Source organism: Arachis ipaensis, chromosome B2, assembly GCF_059453495.1.
Source record: "Arachis ipaensis isolate K30076 ecotype BB chromosome B2, ASM5945349v1, whole genome shotgun sequence".
Taxonomy (NCBI): domain Eukaryota; kingdom Viridiplantae; phylum Streptophyta; class Magnoliopsida; order Fabales; family Fabaceae; genus Arachis; species Arachis ipaensis.
The window spans coordinates 11,036,889-11,058,117 of record NC_142437.1 but is presented as its reverse complement, the minus strand read 5'-3'; the positions used below and the strand labels follow the sequence as shown (position 1 = coordinate 11,058,117).

The window sequence follows — 21,229 nt, the reverse complement described above, 5'->3', positions numbered from 1 at the left end:
TATATAAACTTTCTGGTATAGATAAAAAAGTGATATTACCTCCATTAAAAAAAATATTTAATTGTAATAAAATAAACTAAAATTATGACATCAATAATTTTGAAAAGAAATGTTCTCATTAAATGTGATTTCTTTTTTTTTTCCGGTTAAGTGAGATATAGAGAATGAAAAAAATTAAAATCTTAGAAAAATGATTAGGAGTCTTAACTTCTTGATTATTCTTCTAAGTTCATAAAGAAAGTTTTGAATTTTTATTTTTATTTTTTAATGCTTTCAAAAGGGAAAGTCTCGGAGGCCAGCAATTTTTTAAAAAGTTGGCCAGTATTTAACCATCAAAAGAAAATTGAATGATTCTGCACCATTGGATTTAATCTCACACCATTAAAAATATTATTGATGGCTAATTGATGGTTGCAAAACACAAAAGTTACTGGCCCCTTAGGCTTTGTTTGGATATAGGAAAGAAAATAGAAGAAAAGAAAATAAGAAGAAAGAAAATGAGAGGAAAAAAAATAGAAAGAAAAGTAGAGTTATTTGTGTGTTGTTTGGATGAAAAGAAAATGAATGGAAAGAAAATAGAGAGAAAAATTTCTTTTATTTGGATGAGAATAAAAGTGAGAAGAAAGAAAATCATAATGGTATAAAGTTACATTAATGCCCTTATAATAAAATAAAGTATAAATATTTTTATTTATTTATATTTTATTGTATTTTATAAATATTATAAAATATTATAATTTTATAAATTATTTATCTAATACATATATAATGTTTAAATGTAAATCTTTATTATAGTAATGTATTAAAATTATTAAAACTAAATTTATATTAATAATTATTAGAGTTAAACCTCAGAGTGGTCCCTGAACTTGCACTCGACCCTCAAAGTGGTCCTTAACCTTGCACTGGCCTCAATATTATCCCCGAATTTAACACAAGTGTTTCACGGTCGTCCCTGAAGCATTTTCCGGGGAATATTCCCTAACGGCACGCTGACGTGTATGGAGAGGCGCCACGTTGGATATCTGACGTGGCTGTTATCATTTTTTAACTCAATTTAGTCCCTGAATTATTTTATAACCTTAATCCCCAATTTATTATCAGAAACCACTCTGTTTCTTCTTCTCTGCTCTCCTTCGTCTTCTCTGCCATTGTTGAGCTGCCATTGTTGAACGTGATTTGAGTGGGTCATGATGGGTGGAGTAATAGTTGAAGTACCTGGTGGTGTGATAATTGGTTTGGCCCTTACTTCCTTAATTATGGCATTGAATACTTTGCAAGCATTGTTACATATGTTGTCACATTTTGGTTGGGAGGGGAAGAAGGCCCAACTCCATGCATCTCTTCGTCATTTGGAAAGGTACTCTCATGTTTCCTTTTTAGCTCTCTAGATTTTCATCATCCCCTCAATGAATCTCTCTTGAGCAGTAGATCTTACACACTCCCACAATAATCCTCTAAGTTCATTGTCTTTCCACTGCTTATTGAAGCTTCTCCGCAAGTGCTATACACAAAATCTGTGGTGGACATCAGGGAAGACCTCCTGCACAGCTGTGATTAGCCCCTGCACGAAACTACTGAAATTAATAACTTATAATATCGGGACCCAAAATGGTCCCTCACCTTACATAAGTGACATCAAAATTGTCCCTACACATACATAAGTGACATCAAATTAATCCCTACACATTTATAAGTGATAGCAAATTCATCCCCACGATTTATTAAGTTCTACTCATACCCCATTCTATCAATACAGGCAATAACAATGTGTGAAACAAACCAGTAAATATAGAAACAGGATCATAAAAGTAAAACATGGCTACAAAAAATGCATCAACCCTTACTAAAATACAATAACCAGTAAATAGCAAAGACATCGTTACCTTTTACATGTCCAAAATGAAACACCACCCATTTTGGGTGTAGCTCCCTAGATCCTCTTGCAGCAGCTCAAGAAACCACCTCCAATTATTCGTGTTCTCCACTGGTACAATGGCATATGCAATGACGTAAATGGCTGCCAAGATTTGTCCACCAAATCTGGTTTTCTGAAATGCTCCATCAAGCTCTATTAGAGGTCTGCATCCCGCCCTAAACCCATTCTTACACCCATCCAGACAAATATACATCTTGTCAAAAGTGGGCTCTTCTACGGGGTTTGAAGTATGTTAAAGCTTCAGAGTGCTTCAGATTTGGAAATTTCCTAAGCTTCTTCACCAACTTGTTTGCTAACCACCTTCTGTTAGCTAATTTATTTTTTTTCTTCCTTGGGCAGGTATGATCATCATTGAAGGTTTTAACTTGCCAGCAAACAATCTCACTATCCTTAGAGATATAGATAATCCATGGATATTCCTCACCCCTACATAAAGCCCTGCATCGTATATTATCATTTTTCTTGAATCTAACTCTTCTACCTTCCTAGATGCAATACTCCCTCACAGCCTCCTTAAAATCCATCTTCGTATTGAATTTCATCCCTACCTCTAATTGGAGTTTTTCGAACCTTGTTTCTTCTCTGAAAACAGGAAATGAGTTGTCATCCTCTGAGTTAGGAGTGTCTTCATTTCTTCGGAATGCCAAGAATTTGTCTCATCTAACTCATCATGATATACATCATGAGCATCATAACCTCCAAAATTTAGGCCTTCATCATAACCTCAATTTGCTGCCTCCACCCATCATGACCCACTCAAATCACATTTAACAATGGCAGCTCAACAATGGTAGAGAAGACGAAGGAGAGCAGAGAAGAAGAAACAGAGTGGTTTCTGATAATAAATTGGGGATTAAGCTTATAAAATAATCTAGGGACTAAATTGAGTTAAAAAATGATAACAGCCACGTCAGATATCCAACGTGGCGCCTCTCCATACACGTCAGCGCGCCGTTAGGGAATATTCATCGAAAAATGCTTCAGGGACAACCGTGAAACACTTGTGTTAAATTCAGGGATAATATTGAGGCCAGTGCAAGGTTAAGGACCACTTTGAGGGTCGAGTGCAAGTTCAGGGACCACTCTGAGGTTTAACTCTAATTATTAATAATAATAGAATTAGGAATAGTATTGTAAATACATCAAAAGTAACATTTTCTTTCTTGTTTTCTTGCTTCTAATGGATGGAAAAAAAAAATTTGTAAAACCCACATTAAAATTTTCTTTCCTTCCCATTTTCTTTGGTATTCAAATAAAGGAAAATGAAATTTTCCACTCATTTTTTTTCCACCACTTTTCTTTTCTTTTATTTTTCCTTAAACCAAACATAGTGTTAGCATTCCTCCTTTCAAAAAACAACGTGTGTGTTACTAAAAATATGTTTTTCATTTGTGTTTTTTGCTTTTTTTTTTCTCATGTTCATCTTCTTTATAATCAAGTTAAATTTATATTTTATAATGAAATATTTATCATGATTGAAATGCTAACGTTATAATTTATATAACACTACTTAAAAATAAATTTAACAATCTAGGGCGAAATTTCCATGCACTTTGCATAAAATCTAGGAACTGAGAACTTGTGTTTGATTGATCTTGTGATTGTGATTCATATATATAATTTGAATCACATGAGTCCCATGTGCACTCAATGGGTTCCTCGTGTGTTCATGAGACATCAATTTATTTATCCAAGAATATATGTCCTTTGCAAATTTAGATATGTATAAAAATAGTATTTCTCATTGTAAAATACATGTGCCAGTTACATTTCTTAATGTCTAGTTGCTAGTTGCCACCTCACTCACATAAACACATTCCTAATTTGTCTAGTACCATTAATACTATAACAGCATCAATTTGAAGCAAAACATATTTTAATATAATAAATATCTCAAAAATAATTTTCTACATCAATCGATGACTAAAAAAGACTAAAGATCTTTCTGTCTTCTTGTATTTGTGTCTAATTACAAAGTCCATATTTACAATTTTTTTTTCCTTTCTAAAGTATGCAAAACCTATGATTAACAACGGTCGCACATGCGAAGCTTATACCAATCTAGCAGTAAATTAAATTTGGAAAAGTCTACGTTACCAACAGCATATTTGCCAACTTCTGCCAACTCTTATTTATAATTATGTTTCATGGAAGTGTGTTCGTAGATGTGTCTAATAATTAATATATTTTAAATACATATATAAAGAAACACATTCAGAAAATATATCTATAAAGACACTTCTATTAAACACAGCTATAAAAAAGACATTTTTATTAGACACATCCACAAACACACTTCCATAAAACACAATTATAAATAAGAGTTGGCAGAAGTTGGCAGATATGCTATTGGTAACGTAGCGGAACCGATTAAATTTTTCATCAATTCAATAAATAATGGTGGCACGCTATTAAAACATAAAAAGTATTAAAAAATAGTAATAAATAATTTACTCCTTGTATAAATGATAAGAACATGTAAGTTCAAGTATCGAAAAATGCACTTATATATATCGAGAGGAAAAATAATCTTAAGTAATAATTTTTCTAAAAGTACAAGAGCAATAATGTTCCTCAGGATTTTATTTATATTATTTTTTAAAATGCATATGGGAAAAGAAAGAAAAGGTACCATTTTAACAGGAGACAAAACAAAACCGTGAGATAGGAACTACTAAAAAACTCAATTTCTAATAAGGTGTTTATTATGGTGCCTAAAAGATATTGTCTAATTGCTAAAATAAGTTAAATAATTAATTTTAAATTTAAAAGTATAAAAATTAAAAAATTTTAAATATTTTAAAATTACTATAAAAAGTAATTTAAATAAAAATTAAATATCAAACAAAAGGCACCATAGAATTAGCCTTCTAAATTCTAATAATTTCACTTTCACTTTCCAAAAGCTTTAGACATGTCATTCCTTCCACGAAACATTCAACAATTGTCATAGTGTAACTACCAATATTGGAGATTGGTGTTTTTTTTTTACTTCTTTTCTTTTACAATAATAATAGCAATTAAAGAAAAAAGAAACATAGAAATATAGAATAGCAGTCTACTAAGTTCCAAACACTCTCTTCACTCTTCAGTCTCATAATAAAAGGAGCTCATGTGACTTGAAGCAAGTTTATTGGCTTATACTTGATCTATAAGTCAACCATGATCTTGTATTGTTGTATCTCAATTCTGAGCCAAACAAACATCTTCAATATCAATATTATCCATCTAAAAATGACATACTATTACATATACAGAACATATGTAAGATATTTCTGCTTTGGATAGAATATTTTAAAGAAGGAATATACTTTTTGAGAATTTTAATCATTTTTAAAAATATTATATTTGGATACTTAATTAGAAATATTTTCAAATGTCACAAAATTTTAAAAACTTCAACTATTAAAAATAAGAAATTGTAATTAGGCTTGATTTTGTGTCTATAATAAAGAAATTTTAATTGTAATGATTATTGTTTCGTAGCTTAGCTTATATTTGTTGAATTTAATTATGTTACTTTTGAATTTCTAGAAGTTTTTATTTCTTTTATTTTGTTCAGTAATTCACTTTTCTGTTGGGATTGTTGTGAATTTATAATGATTCCAAAATAAAAATTCAATTCATATCCTAATGTTTTTTTGTCATAAAAAAATTTAAGCACTCTTATTGGTTTTTCATGCATTATTTAGTATTTTTAATAGAGTTCAATAAGCAAATATTGATTTATTCCAAACAAATATACTACCAAGTACCAACGCACTATTAGAAAAAGGCAGGTACACAAATGTGCTTGATATGAACTCTTACTTGGGTGGATTTGCAGCTGCACTTGTTGATGATCCTGTTTGGGTCATGTTTGGGTCATGAATGTTGTTCCTGTTGAGGCTGAAATTAACACTCTTGGTGCCATTTATGAACGTGGATTGATTGGAACCTATCAAAACTGGTATATATACCCTTCTTTTTATTTAGCTACTCATCTATTTCATTTTAGAGTATACCCCCTAGCTGGTCCCTAAAGAATTTCAGATTGGACACTTTAATTCCCAATAAATTTTTATTCTCTAAAAGTCTTTCAGAATTACTCTCATTGGACAGATTGGTCTTTAAGTTACTTTGAATCAATTCTTTCATGTGTTGGACAAATAAGTCAATAACAAATTTTATTATAATACACTAAGACAAAGTAGTCTCCCTTCAAAAGAGACACAAGGATCAAATTGTCTTTCAGAAATAATTCTTCAGGACTTTTTAAGAATAAAATTTGTCAGGGATTAAAATATCTAATTTAAAATTCCTTACGATCAATTTGGGTATTTGTTCTTCATTTTATTGTCACTATAGAGTTGTTTGATCTCTTGGTAAGTTGTTTTTTTTTTAAATAATATCCCAAATCAATTTTCAAAGAATTCTTGGATATTTTAATCTTCAAAAAAATTCAATCACCAAATCAATCTCTCAACTTCTATTTTGCTAAGACAAATCAATTTTAATCAACATGCGATTGACTCAAGTGGTATAAATATAATAGCTGCTTTATGGAGGGAAAATGAGTGACAATCAATTAGTAGGATTAGTTTCATATTATATTATTTTTACATGAAGACACTTATAAAATCTTCATTGGAATATTCACCAAATAAATATGCATTTGAATATACAATAAGGGGTGTGGTAACTTAAGGAGTTTCTCTTTGTAAAACATCTCTATGTGTAGCCTAAAAATTCTGTGATAACAGAACGATTTCCATAGTTCTGGATCCTTCCACAATCTTACCTTTTTCAGCAACCAATAACCTAAAAGTAAGTACAAGGAATCATGCTCAACAAATATTAAGGGAAGCAAACTCAGGTGACTTGAAAACCAGAACAACTTAATAAGCATCCTTTAGAGAAGACTATACCAATGGCATGCTTGAGGTTTGTCACCGAAGATGAAAGTTCGGATTTATTTTGATGGTTGCTGCTAGAATCTTCATTTATGTGCATTGAAGTTTGGACTACATGCTGTTTGGTCTTTCATTAGTATCAATTCCAGTGTCGATAGTCAACACTTTTTTCACAAAAAACTGCAGAGTTTGATGAGCTGAAAGCATACCAATTTGAGACCCACAACATGATAATGAAGTATCTTATATCTGTTATACCTCCCTTTAAGCTATGTATCTTTTTCCAAAGATAGAATATGCTGGTAACTCATTTATTATGTATGAAGATCAAGAATTTTGACCTATATAGAAGTCACAACAGAAAAAATAGCAACGGGGACCAAACCTCTGCTTTGATCAAACTCAATGCTCCAAGATCTTATCTGATTGAATTTCAAATCTTGATTGAAAATATATCGTCTAACTTCAAAGGGGGTCATGATGTATCAGGCAACAAGGTCAACTTCGTCTCGATCTGGGGAGACAACATCTAATCTCATCATGCTCTTATACAGATTTGGAATATGAGCCCCTCCATGCACACAGAGTTCCACCACAGCTGGAGCCTTGCCATAATATCTCTTCAAATTGTTATTCAGAGGAGATCCATTCAGATCGTCGACATGCCAGACATAATTCGGACCCACAAGATCATCTATTGTTGCCTCTTGCCACGCATGTAAACCATTCCGAGACTGATGCTTTGAAGCCTTGCACATTCTCAACTTATGTCCCTTCGGACCAACCTGGACCTCGGGACAATATCCACAAGTATGCACACTGTACTTCTCCATCATCTTCTTTGCACCTGATATCATCTCAAACCATGCCTCTAGGGTATGACTACTTAAATCCCTTACTTTGTTCCGTTCTTCCTCACTCAACCAATCCAGATTGCTATTGTTCATCACTAAATTTGGATAATTCTCTACATGCCTTGCCAGCACAGGAGATGCATTGGGAAGAGCTTTGATATTTTCAGAAGAAAGTTTTATTTTATTTTCAATATCTTCTGCAACTGATTCAAAATCAACAATTCTTCCCTCAATACAGTATACGGGTTTCGTTCTCCTTTTTGTGGGATACTTTGCAAGATCTACACCGGCCTGTATACAGAGTTCAACAATGGCAGGGATGCGAGGGACACTGAACCTCTCATCATGTCCGACTCTTGGCTTACCAACACGATCATAAAGATGAAAGCATTTTGGGAAGAAGACCACATCTCGTGCCCCTCCCCTTCTCCAAACATGCATTGCGCTCCTGGAACCACTCCTTGGTCCAGTACATGTTCGAATTTCATGACCAACATAACCAATGTGAACCTCATTGCATAACCTGATATGGAGAAACCAGTAAAAGTGAAGTCTAGTTCGGACGAAGAAAAAATAAATAAATAAAGAAGCACATACAATCCATAAGACCACAACACCATCTATAATAATAATAATAATAATAATAATAATAATAAATCACACTCTTTTTTCTCTCTCCATCTCTCAATGTTAAATGATAACAACCAGAAAGCCTAGAATGCAACTCAAAACACATGATTTCCTTAGAATATATCCATCACACAGTGCAAATCCAGACAAAAATATAGACTTCCTAACTTATTCACTCAATCTCAGCAAGTGCAACGTGTTCTACACTTTAGGGCAATCAAAAAAATATATCATTACCATAAGTTCTTCACAATCCATAACCAAAGTTTGAAGATTGAATGATTATGTAAAAGGGAAAAAAAATTTTAACTCTTACTGCATCAAAAATCAGTTTTAACAGAAACCTAATTAACTGGTTCCTCAATTTTGCAACATTTGCCAAATTGTCTAGCTTAGAAATTTCAGAATCAACATAAAAATCAAATATGCATAGCAACTTACTCGCAGCGCAGCACGGGAATGATTCGGACGAGTTGACTCAGACCAGATACGAGTGAATTTCGAGCTAGATATACTCGGTGAGCCACCTCAACGAGTTCCGGAACCAGCAACCCGTTATCCGGTGGTTCCTCCAGAACCCTACATGGCTGTGCCTTACGCGCTTCTCTCTCCTTCTTCGCCCTCTCTATCAGCACCTTCATCGGCGTCACATACGGCTTCCTCTCTGATTTCCTCCGGCAAGGCTTCGGCACGTCAGAGTACGTGGATTCTCTGTCGTCCCCGAACGCCACCAGCGGTGAAGTCTCCGACGAGAAGGAGAGGGTTGCATTGAAGCGGTGTGGTAGTCGCTTAAGATGAGAAATTATCTCCGAAGAGATGACAATGGCGCGCATCTCCGTTAAGAAGTTTTGGCGGTGGAAATGGTGGGAACCGCCGTACTGGGAAATGGAGCATGTGATCGGAGCTAGTAAGCTTTTTTATTTTATTTTATTTTTTTGTCAGGGAGCTAGTAAGCTTAGAGACAGTTTTGGAGTCAGGTGCTCAATATTGGGCCTAGTTTGGGCCTCGAACCTGTAATATAATAAGCCTGTGGAATAAAAACAGATTATTTAGATTTACCAAAAAAAATATTATTTAGGTTTCTAGAAATGATAAATCAAGATGTCATAACCAAATTGGGTTGGTCTAGTACTAGTCCGCTTAAGCAAGTGTTGGGGGTTCGAATCCCGCCTTGTACATGCAGCAACCCATTAGCCAGCGGCAAACCCTTAAATGGAGCTCAGTACCGCGACGGATTAGTCATTGGCCTGCTGAGTTGGGAGATACCGTGGAAAACCCAAAAAAAAAAAAAAATCAAGATGTCATACCAATATACCATTCAACTAACACTTGTTGGGCATTAGCCCCGTTGGTATAACGGAAAAAAAAACCAACACTTATAAATCATAGCAGTATATGACCAAAAAAATAAATAAATTAATTAATGGAGTAGTAAAATGAACACTGATAAGTTATAGGCTGAAGTTTTTTAATATGGTGCCATTATTGGGAAATGTTAGGGGTTGATTGGTTTGGCATTGTACTCTTTTTTAACAACATTTTCACTGAAATTAAAATTACCTTGAATTATCTAAACAACAATAATCTTTTTCACTATAATTATGATTTCCTTATCCTATAACCTATGAAGAACAACAATTCATTCTTCCAAAACCAATATAACATCATAGAATACAAGGATCCAATTGAAACATACAGTACCAAGTACCTAGATAATATACCTACAGGTTAATCAATATTGGCACTTCAACGCTTTAATTTATATATGATATGATGTATCAGCGGGCAGAATTTTATTAGCAAGAATGTCATAACTATACTAAACATCTGTAAATGTGCTATGTGAGTGATTGATTTCCTTTTTCTCTGAATTCAATTTCATATAACACAATAAAATAAGTTGGGCAATGTCGATTGACATCAATAATATCTATTCTGAATTGTTGTGCAGCCAGATAACAAATGATTAAAGTAGACAGTGTTCAGGCAAATTAGAAGAATGAACCTGAAGAGCTCCCAGACCGAGTGAGAGAGAAGAGCCGAAGAGGGGGTAGAGCAGCGAACAACACGGGAGAAGGAGGCAACAGCTGAAATTGAAGGGAAAAGGGGACAAGCGGCTACACGACAGCAAGGGTGTGGCCTGTAATGGGGTGGCGGAAGAATGGATGATTTGTGCGAAAAGGCTTCTCACTTCTCAGGGTACCCGCGGCGAGCGAGAGTTGAATGATAGAATAATCTGTGAATAGGATAAGTATATTTTTTGTCCACAAAATTTTAGAAAAATTCTAAAAATACTCTTTTTCTCTTTTTCAGTTAAATCAATTTGTCTAATCTAATTTTGATAAAAATAACACGATTTAATCGATTATATGTGTTAAATTTTAGTTATTAAAAAACATCTTTATAAAAAGACGTTTTCAGCGTCTTTATCTAAGTAGCGTCTTTATCTAAGTGGCTCATTTTCTTAATGGGAGCCACGCCTAAAATGTCTTTTTTTAAATATATTTTTCAGTAATTAAAATTTAACATATATAATCGATTAAATCATGTTATTTTTGTCAAAATTAGGCTAGACAAATTGATTTAACCAAAAAAACGGTGAATCAAATCTTGAACTGATCTAAATATTATTTTTTTTATAAAAAATGACTACAATACCTTTATTATAGAAAATAATTAAAATACTCTTATTTTATATATATATATATAATTTTAAAAATTCTAAATCCTAACCCTACGATGGAAAAATAAAGAACTAAAATTTAAAATTTTCAAAATTAATATATATAATAAAAATATTTTAGTCATTTTCTATAATAGGGTATTATAGTCATTTTTTATAAAAAATAATATTAATTTAGACCAATTCAAGATTTGATTTACCATTTTTCAGTCAAATCAATTTGTCTAGTCTAATTTTGACAAAAATAATACGATTTAATCGATTATATATATTAAATTTTAATTATTAAAAAACATCTTTATAAAAAGACGTTTTCAGCATCTTTATCTAAGTGGCTCCTTTCTTAATAGTACACCACGGCATCACCCCACCACCCTCACCCTATCTACCCAACAACCATGTTGATTCTCCCTTTTTGTCCTATCCCTCCAATGTTTTTTCTCTTTCTCTTTCTCTCCCTGTCTCTGCAAGTAAAATTATGTCTTATTCACAATTAAAATACAGGCAACTTAGTGAGTGTGGATTTTATATTCTATTAATCTACCTTCCTCTACCACAATCACTTTCTCCTTTAGCGAATGCGTCCTCCGCGAAACTTTTTCACTGTTTCTTTCCCACTTGATTTCGAGTTCTTTATTCCTTCGATCTCTTTCTACTTTTCGTGTGTGTGCGTGCCCGCGAGTGCGCGGGCATGTAGGCGTGTGTGATGAATTTAGGATTTGTTGTGTTAGTTGGAATTGTGGTGGGGTGAGAAGAATGGACAGAGACAGTGCAATGAAGGTGAAAATACAGTGGCAATGGTGAATGAGGAGATGATAGTAATTTAGGCTTGGTTTGGTAAAGTTTTTCGGGGAGGAGCTTGTGTTTTTCACCTCGTTTGCTTTTAAAAGCTGGGGGTGCTTTTAAAGCACCTAAGGAAGAGCTTTTCAAAGTTGATTTCTACTTATCAAAATTAAAATTTCTAATATAATCCTATATAATAAATTAATAATAAATATCCAAAATTACCTTTTATACATATGTCTATTATGGTCTTTTTTTACTTTTAAAAGCTTATCGTGTTTGTGTTTATCGCAAACTATTTTTAATTTGATTTTACCTAATACAGGTATTACAGCTTTTAAAAAGCTAAAAGACAACTTTCATAAACTACTTTCGAAAAGTAAAAGTTTTACCAAATCAAGTCTTAGGACGGTGAAGGGTGGGGTGAGATGGGAAGGAAAAGGGAGGGATGGTTGATGGGTGGAGGTGGGATCCGATGAAGTTGTTAATGATGATCATGTTGATAATGATGGTACTGGTGGCCGTAAGTGAGGGGTAAATGTAGTTGGGTTGTGGTGGTGGGTGAGGTGGCGATGGAATGAGAAAACGAAGTCCAATGAAATTGTGGTTTTGATTGATGATGTTGGTGGAATTTATTTCAAATGTTAGGGCAAAATTGAATCAAATTAAATGTTAGACATATTTTTAAAACTTTTCAAAAACTTCAGGAAAAAAATATACTTTACCCTTATGAATATATAATTAAGCGGCGGTTAGGCAAGGTTGCGAGAACCAAACCAGCCATTGAATCGGTCAAATGACTGGTTCAATGGTTCAATAGTCCAACCGAAGTCGAATTGTGGTTAAATCGATTTAATTAACATAAAATAAAATTATTAAAAATTTAATATACAATTTCAAATATTCAAATTCAATAATTTCTAAATTAATAAAATTCAAAATTTTATAATTTCATATAATAATTTGTTCATATTTTATCATTAAAAATTCACAAAATGAAAATTTTCTAAATGACTTCTAAGTCCTAATCAACATCAAGTAATCAGCAACAATACTCATCAGGCATCACATTAGCGACAAAAAATTAGAATAAAAAAATTTTCAACAATAACTTTTAATAATAAAATAATCAGCAACAATGGAAACACAAACTTACACAAAAACTCAAACCATCGGCAATAGAATTCAAAATCACAAAAAATTCCAACAAAGACTTCCAATCAAGTATTCAACAACAAAAACTCCGAATCCAAAAACAGAAAACTCAGCATCCAAAGCCAGAAAATCCAAAAACAGAAAAATTATGCAAAGAATCCAAACTTAGCATCCATACTAAACTCAGAATTACATCAGCAACAACCCCAACTCTGAAAGCAAAATTAACAACCATTCAAATCAACCATCAACCCCAACAGAGAACCCCATCAACAAAATTATATCAGAAAAATTAACTCAACAAAAAAATTCAACAGAATCATTCAAATCAACCATCAACTATTATTTCAGAAAATCAGCAACAACATAAATTGAAGCAACAGTGCTTACCGGCAGCGAGAGAGGAAGGGAAGTGAGCAAGTACACAGAGAGAGGGGGCTCGAAGACAAAGGCTTGATGACAAGGACAGAGACGATGAGTTCAGGGCCGACGAAGACGACCACAGAGATGGCTTGATTATGACGGAGACTGCGACGCCAACAGCTCTGAGCAGACCTTCTGGCGACGTCGAGGAGAAGAGGGCCAGAGAGAGAGAGAGAGAGAGACGAGAGAGAGAGAGACGACAGAGACGACGATCGAGCAACCCTCCACGACAGCGGCGCCACGAGCTCAACACAGACCTTCGTGCAACGGGTAGGAGAAGAGGAACGACAACAATAGGCCCGAGCAGACGACGAGAATAGGGCGAGAGAAGAGGAACGTTGAGCGACAACGGCACTACGGTCTGTCCCCACCGCGGCCACAGCACCCTCTACCCGAGGAGAAGAGTTCAGCTATGAGCTTGGAGTGGATGGTGGCTGGGTGCTGCTGTGGAAAAAGGTTTAAGGTTGGGTGCATAGTTGTCAGAACCGAACTGTAATAGAACCGATCAAGCTATTGGTTCATTTGTTCAATTGGTGGGTCATGGGTTAAACTGGTGGCTCAGTCCCACGTAAATAAAAAATATAAAATAATCAATAACTTAATATTAAAATTTGAATTAGCCAGCAACAATATTATCTTAATTAACAACAATCAAGTCTCAATTGGTCAGTACTACTAAGAGCCCGTTTGGGAAGTAATAGAACTATTTGTCTGACTTTTAAATTATGAAAAGTCAAGTCACAGCACGCGTGTTTGGCACTATCTTAAAAAGAACTTTTAACTTCTCGAAAAGTTAATTCATAACCTTTTGAAAAAGTAGAAATATATGATTTCTCCTCCTCGATAAGTCATTCTATCATTTCCGTAAAAAAAAATAACCTCAAAATACTAGAAAGTCCACCATTTTCACCCAAAGTTCCATCTACTAGAAGCATTGACCTTCCACCATCTTTTTTTATCATTTTACCACTCTATTTTTATTATTAAATTTGTTTTTAACATTATGTGTGGTATAAAATCTCAGTTTTAATTTTATTTTTTTTCCATGTGATTTTATTTTTATATAGCTGCTATTATTTTTATAATTAGTTATAACAAGTTCTTGACCCCAATAAAAGAGGAGAAAATTCTAATAGAAGTAAAAAAATAAATAAAAAACAGCAACAAAATATACATTGACACACATTTCACATTTATTTTTTATTCTTATCTACCATATTATACACAATAAAACAGCAAACACTAACTAGACAATAGTTTCTTTGGCATTACCATCAAGATTATTGTGAATTAAAACTTTATTACTATTTACCACATACAAGAACACCGTTATGGGTAAAGATAAAGTAGAAGAACCAGTTTCTATCTAAAAAATGGAACTAATAAGAGAGCAAATAAATAATTAATTGCCTAAACAATTGTAATCTTAGTGATTAGGTTATAGAAAATCAACATTCCATATTGAAAAGTATTTGTTATCATCATTGTTTTAATATCCATTTTTGTGAAAAAAAAATTGTATTTTTTGAGTTATTTATCCAAACGCTACAACTTTAAATAAGTACTTTTATAATTAAAAATCCAAACACAAAATAACTTATTTATAAGCTGCTATTAATAAAAGTCCTTATACTTTAAGTTCTTTTTCCAAAAGAGCTTAATTTAACAACAATATTATCATATCCAAGCAACAATTCAGCAATTCAAAAATTCAGCAATTCAGCAATTAAAAAATTCAGCGATTCACAACTGATTCAAAACCAATTCAACTAATTCAGCAATTGAAAACCAATTCAACATTTCAATTCTGCTAAGAAGCCAAAACTGAATGAAGAACTATGCAATATCTTAAAGAACAAATAACAGCAGAGGAATCCTTTGAGAAAACAGAACGAAAACCAGTAACCTATTGTAATCTGAATATACGTCTTTATTAGTGTAAGAAAGAAAAGTGTATACAAAATCAATGATCTATATCTCTCTCTTTAGAACCTGATGACTCAGCTATTTATACATGTATTGCAAAAATATATGCAGACCAATAACCACGTGAGAACACCAATCCTAACTAACCAATCTTGAGTCTTCTTGACTTGTTTCTTTAATATTTTTGCTATCTTTATTTATACCTTCAACAAATTCAACCAGTGTCATATTTATTTCTAATTAGCTCATAAACCAATTCACAGCAATAATACAAGAAATTTCAGCAAATTCAAAAATTCAGCAACTCAAACTAATTCAGAACTGATTTAAAAACAATCCAAAACCAATTCAACTAATTCAACAATTCAAAACCAATTCAACATTTCAATTCAACCCTGCCATATTTATTTCTAATCAGCTCATAAACCAATCGACAATAAAATTCACAGCAATAACACAAGAAATTTCATGGAGAAAAACCTGAAAAAACAAGTAAATGCTCACGGCAGGGAAGCAGTGGAGCGCACCAGGGAAGCACAGCTCACGGCTGCAGGAAGCACAGCTCGAGACAGAGAGAGAGCCAGAGACGCGAGCGAGACGCAGGCGGCTGGAGGCAGAGACGCGAGACGCGAGCGGAGGAAAGCTGGTGGATCCGGTGAGAGGCGCGGCGACGGAGGTGAGCGTGCGGTGGCGCCGTGGCGGTGAACCGAGGTTACAGAGACAGAGCTGGGGTGGCTGCGATTTTGGAAGGTTGGTTCAGCCGTTGGGTTCTTCAGGAGGCCAGGAAGGACGAAGTCACGAAGGAGAATGGGGGAGAGTAGCAAGGTGAAGCTGAAGCATGAAGGAGACAAGGATGGGGGAGAGTCTTTCTGAACACTGAACGGAAGGAGAATGGGGGAGAGACGGAGAGCACGCGAGCAGAGCTAGGGTTCGTTTGGGGATGGTATTTTTTTCCCAATTCGAACCGGTCCGGGTTTTGAAACCCGGTTCCACCAAACTGTCCGGTTCAAACCGGTTTTTTTCCTTGTTTAGTCATATGAATCATCCATACCGATTCGGTGACCGGTTCACCTGTTTTTCGATCCAATCTATCAGTTCAGTCCGATTTTGACAACTAAAGATGGGTGGCTTTAAGTCAAAGAGAAAGGGGGTTGGGGAATTGGGGATTTCTTTTTTTTTTAAAAAAAGGATTTAAAACAGCGTCATTTTGGGGTATTTAGTTAAATCGCTGACCCTTTAAAAATCGATTCGATTCTAATGGTTCATCAATTAACCGTCATTTCGATCAATTCTTCTGTTGGTTTTTTGCAGGACGGTTCTCCACCTCAACTAAACTGGCTAAGAACCAGTTTCTGATTAACCCATCGAATTGACCGGTCCAATTTGATTTTCAAAACATTACAATCAGGTGAAAACTACCTCTAAATTTGTGCTTTGTTGTATAACCAAAAACGGCACATCACAATCCTCTTAACGGCAATTTCAAAATCACTGATAAATTTTTGCCGCAATCTTTTGCTGTCTAGTACAATAAAAAAGAATGCAAGATAAAATTGACATACATGACACCTATTCCGATGAAGATATCAAAAATACCTTCTCATAAAGATATATGTTAGCCGTACTTTAAAAGTGAGACTTATGAGAGAAGGTAACTATTTAAAGAAAATAGTAACCCTTTTAGATAAAGATACTTTTATAATATAGATCAAAAGAAATCTTCTTCACAAGAAAACAATTATAAAATCTTAATTGAAATATTTTTTAAAAAGCATATTTTATATTAATTATATTTTTTATATTCGGAATGTTTTAATAATAGTGAGAAATAAGAGTAGAAAGAAGACGAGACGAACAGAGCTTTTTTTTCTTCTTTGTCAGAGAGAAAGAAGAGCGAAGAAGAAACGAGACAAACAGAACTTCAGAGTAAGAAAAGCAGAAAGAAGACGAAGAGAGCTTCTTCTTCTTCTTTGCCAAAGAGAAAGAAGAGGAAATAGGAGATGAAGAACACTAAAATCCTAGAGAAGATGAACAACTTTTTTTTTAGATGTGTTTTTGTTTTTTTTTTAAATTGTTTAAAATTTAAAAATATAAAACTAAAGTTAGTTGAATTTTAAATTTTGACTAAATTAAAAGAGTAATGGTAGTTTTTATGATTTTGTCCAATATAAAAAAAAATGATATCTAAGTTTTTTGTAAAATTAAGTAATTTTTTTTATTTTTATCAAATTATAAAGATGGTTTGGTAAAAATATTGATATGATATATATTTAAACAAAATAATTACTGACATAAAAAATATAATTCACATATCGTATTTTAATTTGTCTAAGTTTTTATTATATCAATATGTATAAATTTGTCATTGTATCGAAGTAAACACCTACAATAGAGTAATACTTTAAATAGGTTCCCAAAAAATTCACAGTCGGACAGATTTGTTCCCAACAAAATTTAACTAAAATTTTGACTCTGACATTTTCAGTTATACACCAGATACGTCTCTATGGCAGTTTGACCTGGTCAGGACGTCCTACGTGGAGGTTAACGGGTTGACGTGTCAGGTTAACTGTCACATGTCACCTCCAGGACAATTTAGTCCCCATCCAAGCTGGACAAAATGACGTCGTATTGGATCATGAGGCGAACGACGTCGTTTCATGGAGGACAAATTCGTTCCCACAATGGAAGGCAAAGTTGTGAAATGGGAACGTTTTAAATGGGGGACCTATCTGCCTGTTCGAGGGGACCTATCTGCGTGATGATTATGCCTCTATAGGGACCTATTTGTCTGATAACCTAATGTTTGGGAACCTATCTGACCTATAATTGGTGATATTACCCTCAAATATATTCATTGTCCCTTTTTTGGTTTCATTAAAAACACATGCTGATGTATCTGGACCTGGTAGCTTGCAAAATTCTAATCCTCCCTCTCATGACACTCAAATTGAAGATTCTCCTTCACATGTCACAACAAAATATCTCAGATAATCCCAAAGTATGCTAATTTTGAATGACTTAATGCGTATCTTGAACGATGACTTAGAGGAGAGAGTGAAGCAGTTAGAGGATTTGCTGTTGAAGAAGAATGATGACAGCCAAGTTGTGAAGAAGCATACTATTTTTGCTTTGTTTAGGGGTATAATAATTACGGACATTGGTAGTTGTAGTTGTGTTTTGTATGTATGTGGTGGCTGTTTAGGCAAGTTTTAATTTGTGTTGATTATCAAATTGTTAGATTGAAATGTTTCATTATATTTAGATGGATATGCATTAAATCAATTGTGGTGAAATAGTATAAAAGAAACACATTGTTTTTGGTTTGTTTCATCCATTTATCAAAATTTTTACATAACTGATAATCAAAATATTGTAGCCACACAAGTAGCTAAGTTCAGTAGCAACATAAACCAAATCTCACAAAAGAAGATTTATTTCCTTCAATATAAACTAAATTAAACCAACCCAAACAACAAAAGGTCTATTTCCTCCAACGTAATAACATATGGTGTTGGAATCCTTAAAAGCATCATTTCTTCGTAGACTGCTTCAATCCCCGTGTTGGAATAAATTTGAACAATCTAGATGCTGTGCCACTGGTTGCAGGTGCCATGGTCTCAGCACTAACACTCTTCTGAGCCTTGGGCCTGATTACTGTTTGCTTTGGAAATCTAAAAGGGTGCTGAGCCTATGGGCTTTTAGTTTAATGTTTCTATTCAGCGGGCGTGGTTATTGGCAAGAACTTATTGAATCGCTATTCCAGGAGCTAGAGGGGAATACGTTCGATGGAATAATTTTTTAGGTGTATTACCACATCCTCAAGGATTAGGTCCACTTTTTACAGGCCAGTGGAATCTTTATGCTCAAAACCCAGATTTCAGTAGTCATTTATTTGGTACCCCTCAGGGAGCAGGAACTGCCATTCTAACACTTCTTGGGGGATTCCATCCACAAACGCAGAGCTTATGGCTGACTGATATTGCGCACCATCATTTAGCTATTGCGATTCTTTTCCTGATAGCTGATCACATATATAGTTTCTAGTTTAGTTTGACTCGCCACAATATATGTACGGCTAAAGATAATATACTTAGGTAACAAAAATACATAAAAGAGAAACAAATAAGTTTTGAATTCTGATTCTATTAATTGAATATTCATAAATACGGGGTTAAATTAAATGCAATCAAAGTATAAATAAATATATGATTTAGTAAAAAAAATAGAAAAGATTACTTGAGAGCTGTAAAAAAAATAGGAAAAAGATTCATTATTTAAAAGATGTTTTTCCTATTTTTTTTTTACTAAACTAAAAAGAATCTTTGTTAACAAAATTATTATGAGGATGTTTCATACAGATTTCAACATACACATTAAGTTATTCAAAATTAGTATACTTTGGGATTGCCTGAGACATTTTTTTTGACATGTGAAGGAGAATTTTCAATTTGAGTGTCATGAGAGGGGAGATTAGAATTTTGCAAGCTACCAAGTCCAGATACATCAGCTTGTATTTTCAATGAAACCAAAGAAAGACAATGAATATATTTGAGGGTAATGTCACCAATTATAGGTCATATAGGTCCCCAAACATTAGGTTATCAGACAAATAGGTCCTTATAAAAGCATAATCATCAGGCAGATAGGTCCCCTCGAATAGGAAAATAGGTCCCCCATTTAAAACCTTGCCGTTTTGCAACTCTGCCCTCCATGGTGGGGATGAATTTGTCCTCCACGAAATGACGTCGTTCGCCTCATGATTCAATACGACGTCATTTTGTCCAACTTAGATGGAGACCAAATTGTCCTGAAGGTGACACGTAGCAATTACCCTGACACATCATCCCGTTAATATCCACGTAAGACGTCCTAACTGAGTCAAACTATCATGAGGATGTATCTGGTATATAACTAAAAACATCAAAGTCAAAATTTTAGTTAAATTTTGTTGGGGATAAATTTATCCGACCGTAAATTTTTTAGGGACCTATTTGAGGTATTACTCCCTATAATAAAACCATACGAATATGGTATTCAAGTAACAATATTATAGATCAAAAACACTGATATGATTGATGAGTTAGTTAATTCTCCGTTTAAAAAATTATTTTAGTAGTTTATCCTATAAAATATTAATATAATGTAAATCAATACTTCTTGTGTTAATTACTTAATGTCATTTTGATTTTTGAGGCATAGTTATAAAAATTGAACCGAACCAGTCGATTCAACCAAAAAATCGGACCTCTATCCGGTTCAATTTAATGTTCTGACCGTTTAAGGTAACAAATTGGTCAAAACCGGTCAAACTCGTTTGAACCAATCAAATATTAATATATTGTAAATCAATACTTCTTGTGCTAATGACTTAATGTCATTTTGATATTTAAGGCATAGTTATAAAAATCGAACCAGACCGGTCAGTTCAATCTGAAAATCAAAAAACCGAGCCTCTATCCGGTTCGATTTAATGTTCTGACCGTTTAAGATAACAAACCGGTCAAAACGGTCAAACTCGCTTGAACCGGTCAAAACCGGTGTGAATTGCGGCTAGTTTGCAAAAATGCTAAAAGTAAAGTTCAAACCTAGAACCTTAGCATTTCTTGCGCATAATTCCACCACTAGGCCAACTATCTTCCTACTACATAATGTGTTTATAATTATATATAATCAATACCTAGTGCAACTTACATTACAATATAGGAAGATGTTCATGTATGGTGCTGTGGCGGTGCGGAACGTGATATTCCGCGCTATTCAACCATTTAGATATAATTTAAAAAAGTGGAATGGTGAGGATTGGGGGTATGCGGTCTTTCGTGAAGGAGAGTGTGTAGTACGCATGGTGGGGCCTCAACGGGTTTGAAAAGTTCTGGGTTGAGCAAGAAAGCAGTTCCCATGTTTGCCATAGTGAGTTGATGCTTGGAAGCTGTGGGGGAAT

The 21,229-nt window shown here is 33.9% G+C and overlaps 1 protein-coding gene across 23 annotated transcripts; it reads right to left on the bottom strand.

The window, feature by feature from the left end:
* Window positions 1–6,493: 6,493 nt before the first annotated feature.
* LOC107624880 (APO protein 3, mitochondrial) lies at window positions 6,494–16,206 on the bottom strand. Of its 23 annotated transcripts, XR_015905232.1 has the most exons (7): window positions 15,790–16,192; window positions 13,327–13,849; window positions 10,321–10,551; window positions 9,448–9,565; window positions 8,757–9,342; window positions 6,847–8,208; window positions 6,494–6,739 (listed from the first exon to the last, which is right to left on the bottom strand). XR_015905232.1 is itself a non-coding variant. In XM_088505117.1 (6 exons), exons 5-6 carry the CDS (start codon window positions 9,146–9,148, stop codon window positions 7,317–7,319), a joined length of 1,284 nt encoding a protein of 427 aa, XP_088361243.1. In that variant the 5' UTR covers window positions 9,149–9,342; window positions 9,448–9,565; window positions 10,321–10,551; window positions 13,327–13,849; window positions 15,790–16,192; the 3' UTR covers window positions 6,494–7,316. The 23 variants fall into 23 exon arrangements, 21 of the variants coding, with proteins under 21 accessions (XP_088361243.1, XP_088361258.1, XP_088361244.1 ...); XR_015905233.1 differs by lacking the exon at window positions 13,327–13,849 and having other exon boundaries at window positions 9,448–9,562; window positions 15,813–16,192; XM_088505117.1 differs by having other exon boundaries at window positions 6,494–8,208.
* Window positions 16,207–21,229: the final 5,023 nt, after the last annotated feature.

Excerpts from the sequence above, each read along its gene's own strand:
- LOC107624880 (XM_088505125.1), bottom strand. The coding sequence starts at position 9,148 with ATGCGCGCCATTGTCATCTCTTCGGAGATAATTTCTCATCTTAAGCGA. Across the intron at positions 8,209-8,756 it reads ATTCCCGTGCTGCGCTGCGA|GTTATGCAATGAGGTTCACA; the intron begins GTAAGTTGCTAT and ends TCTCCATATCAG.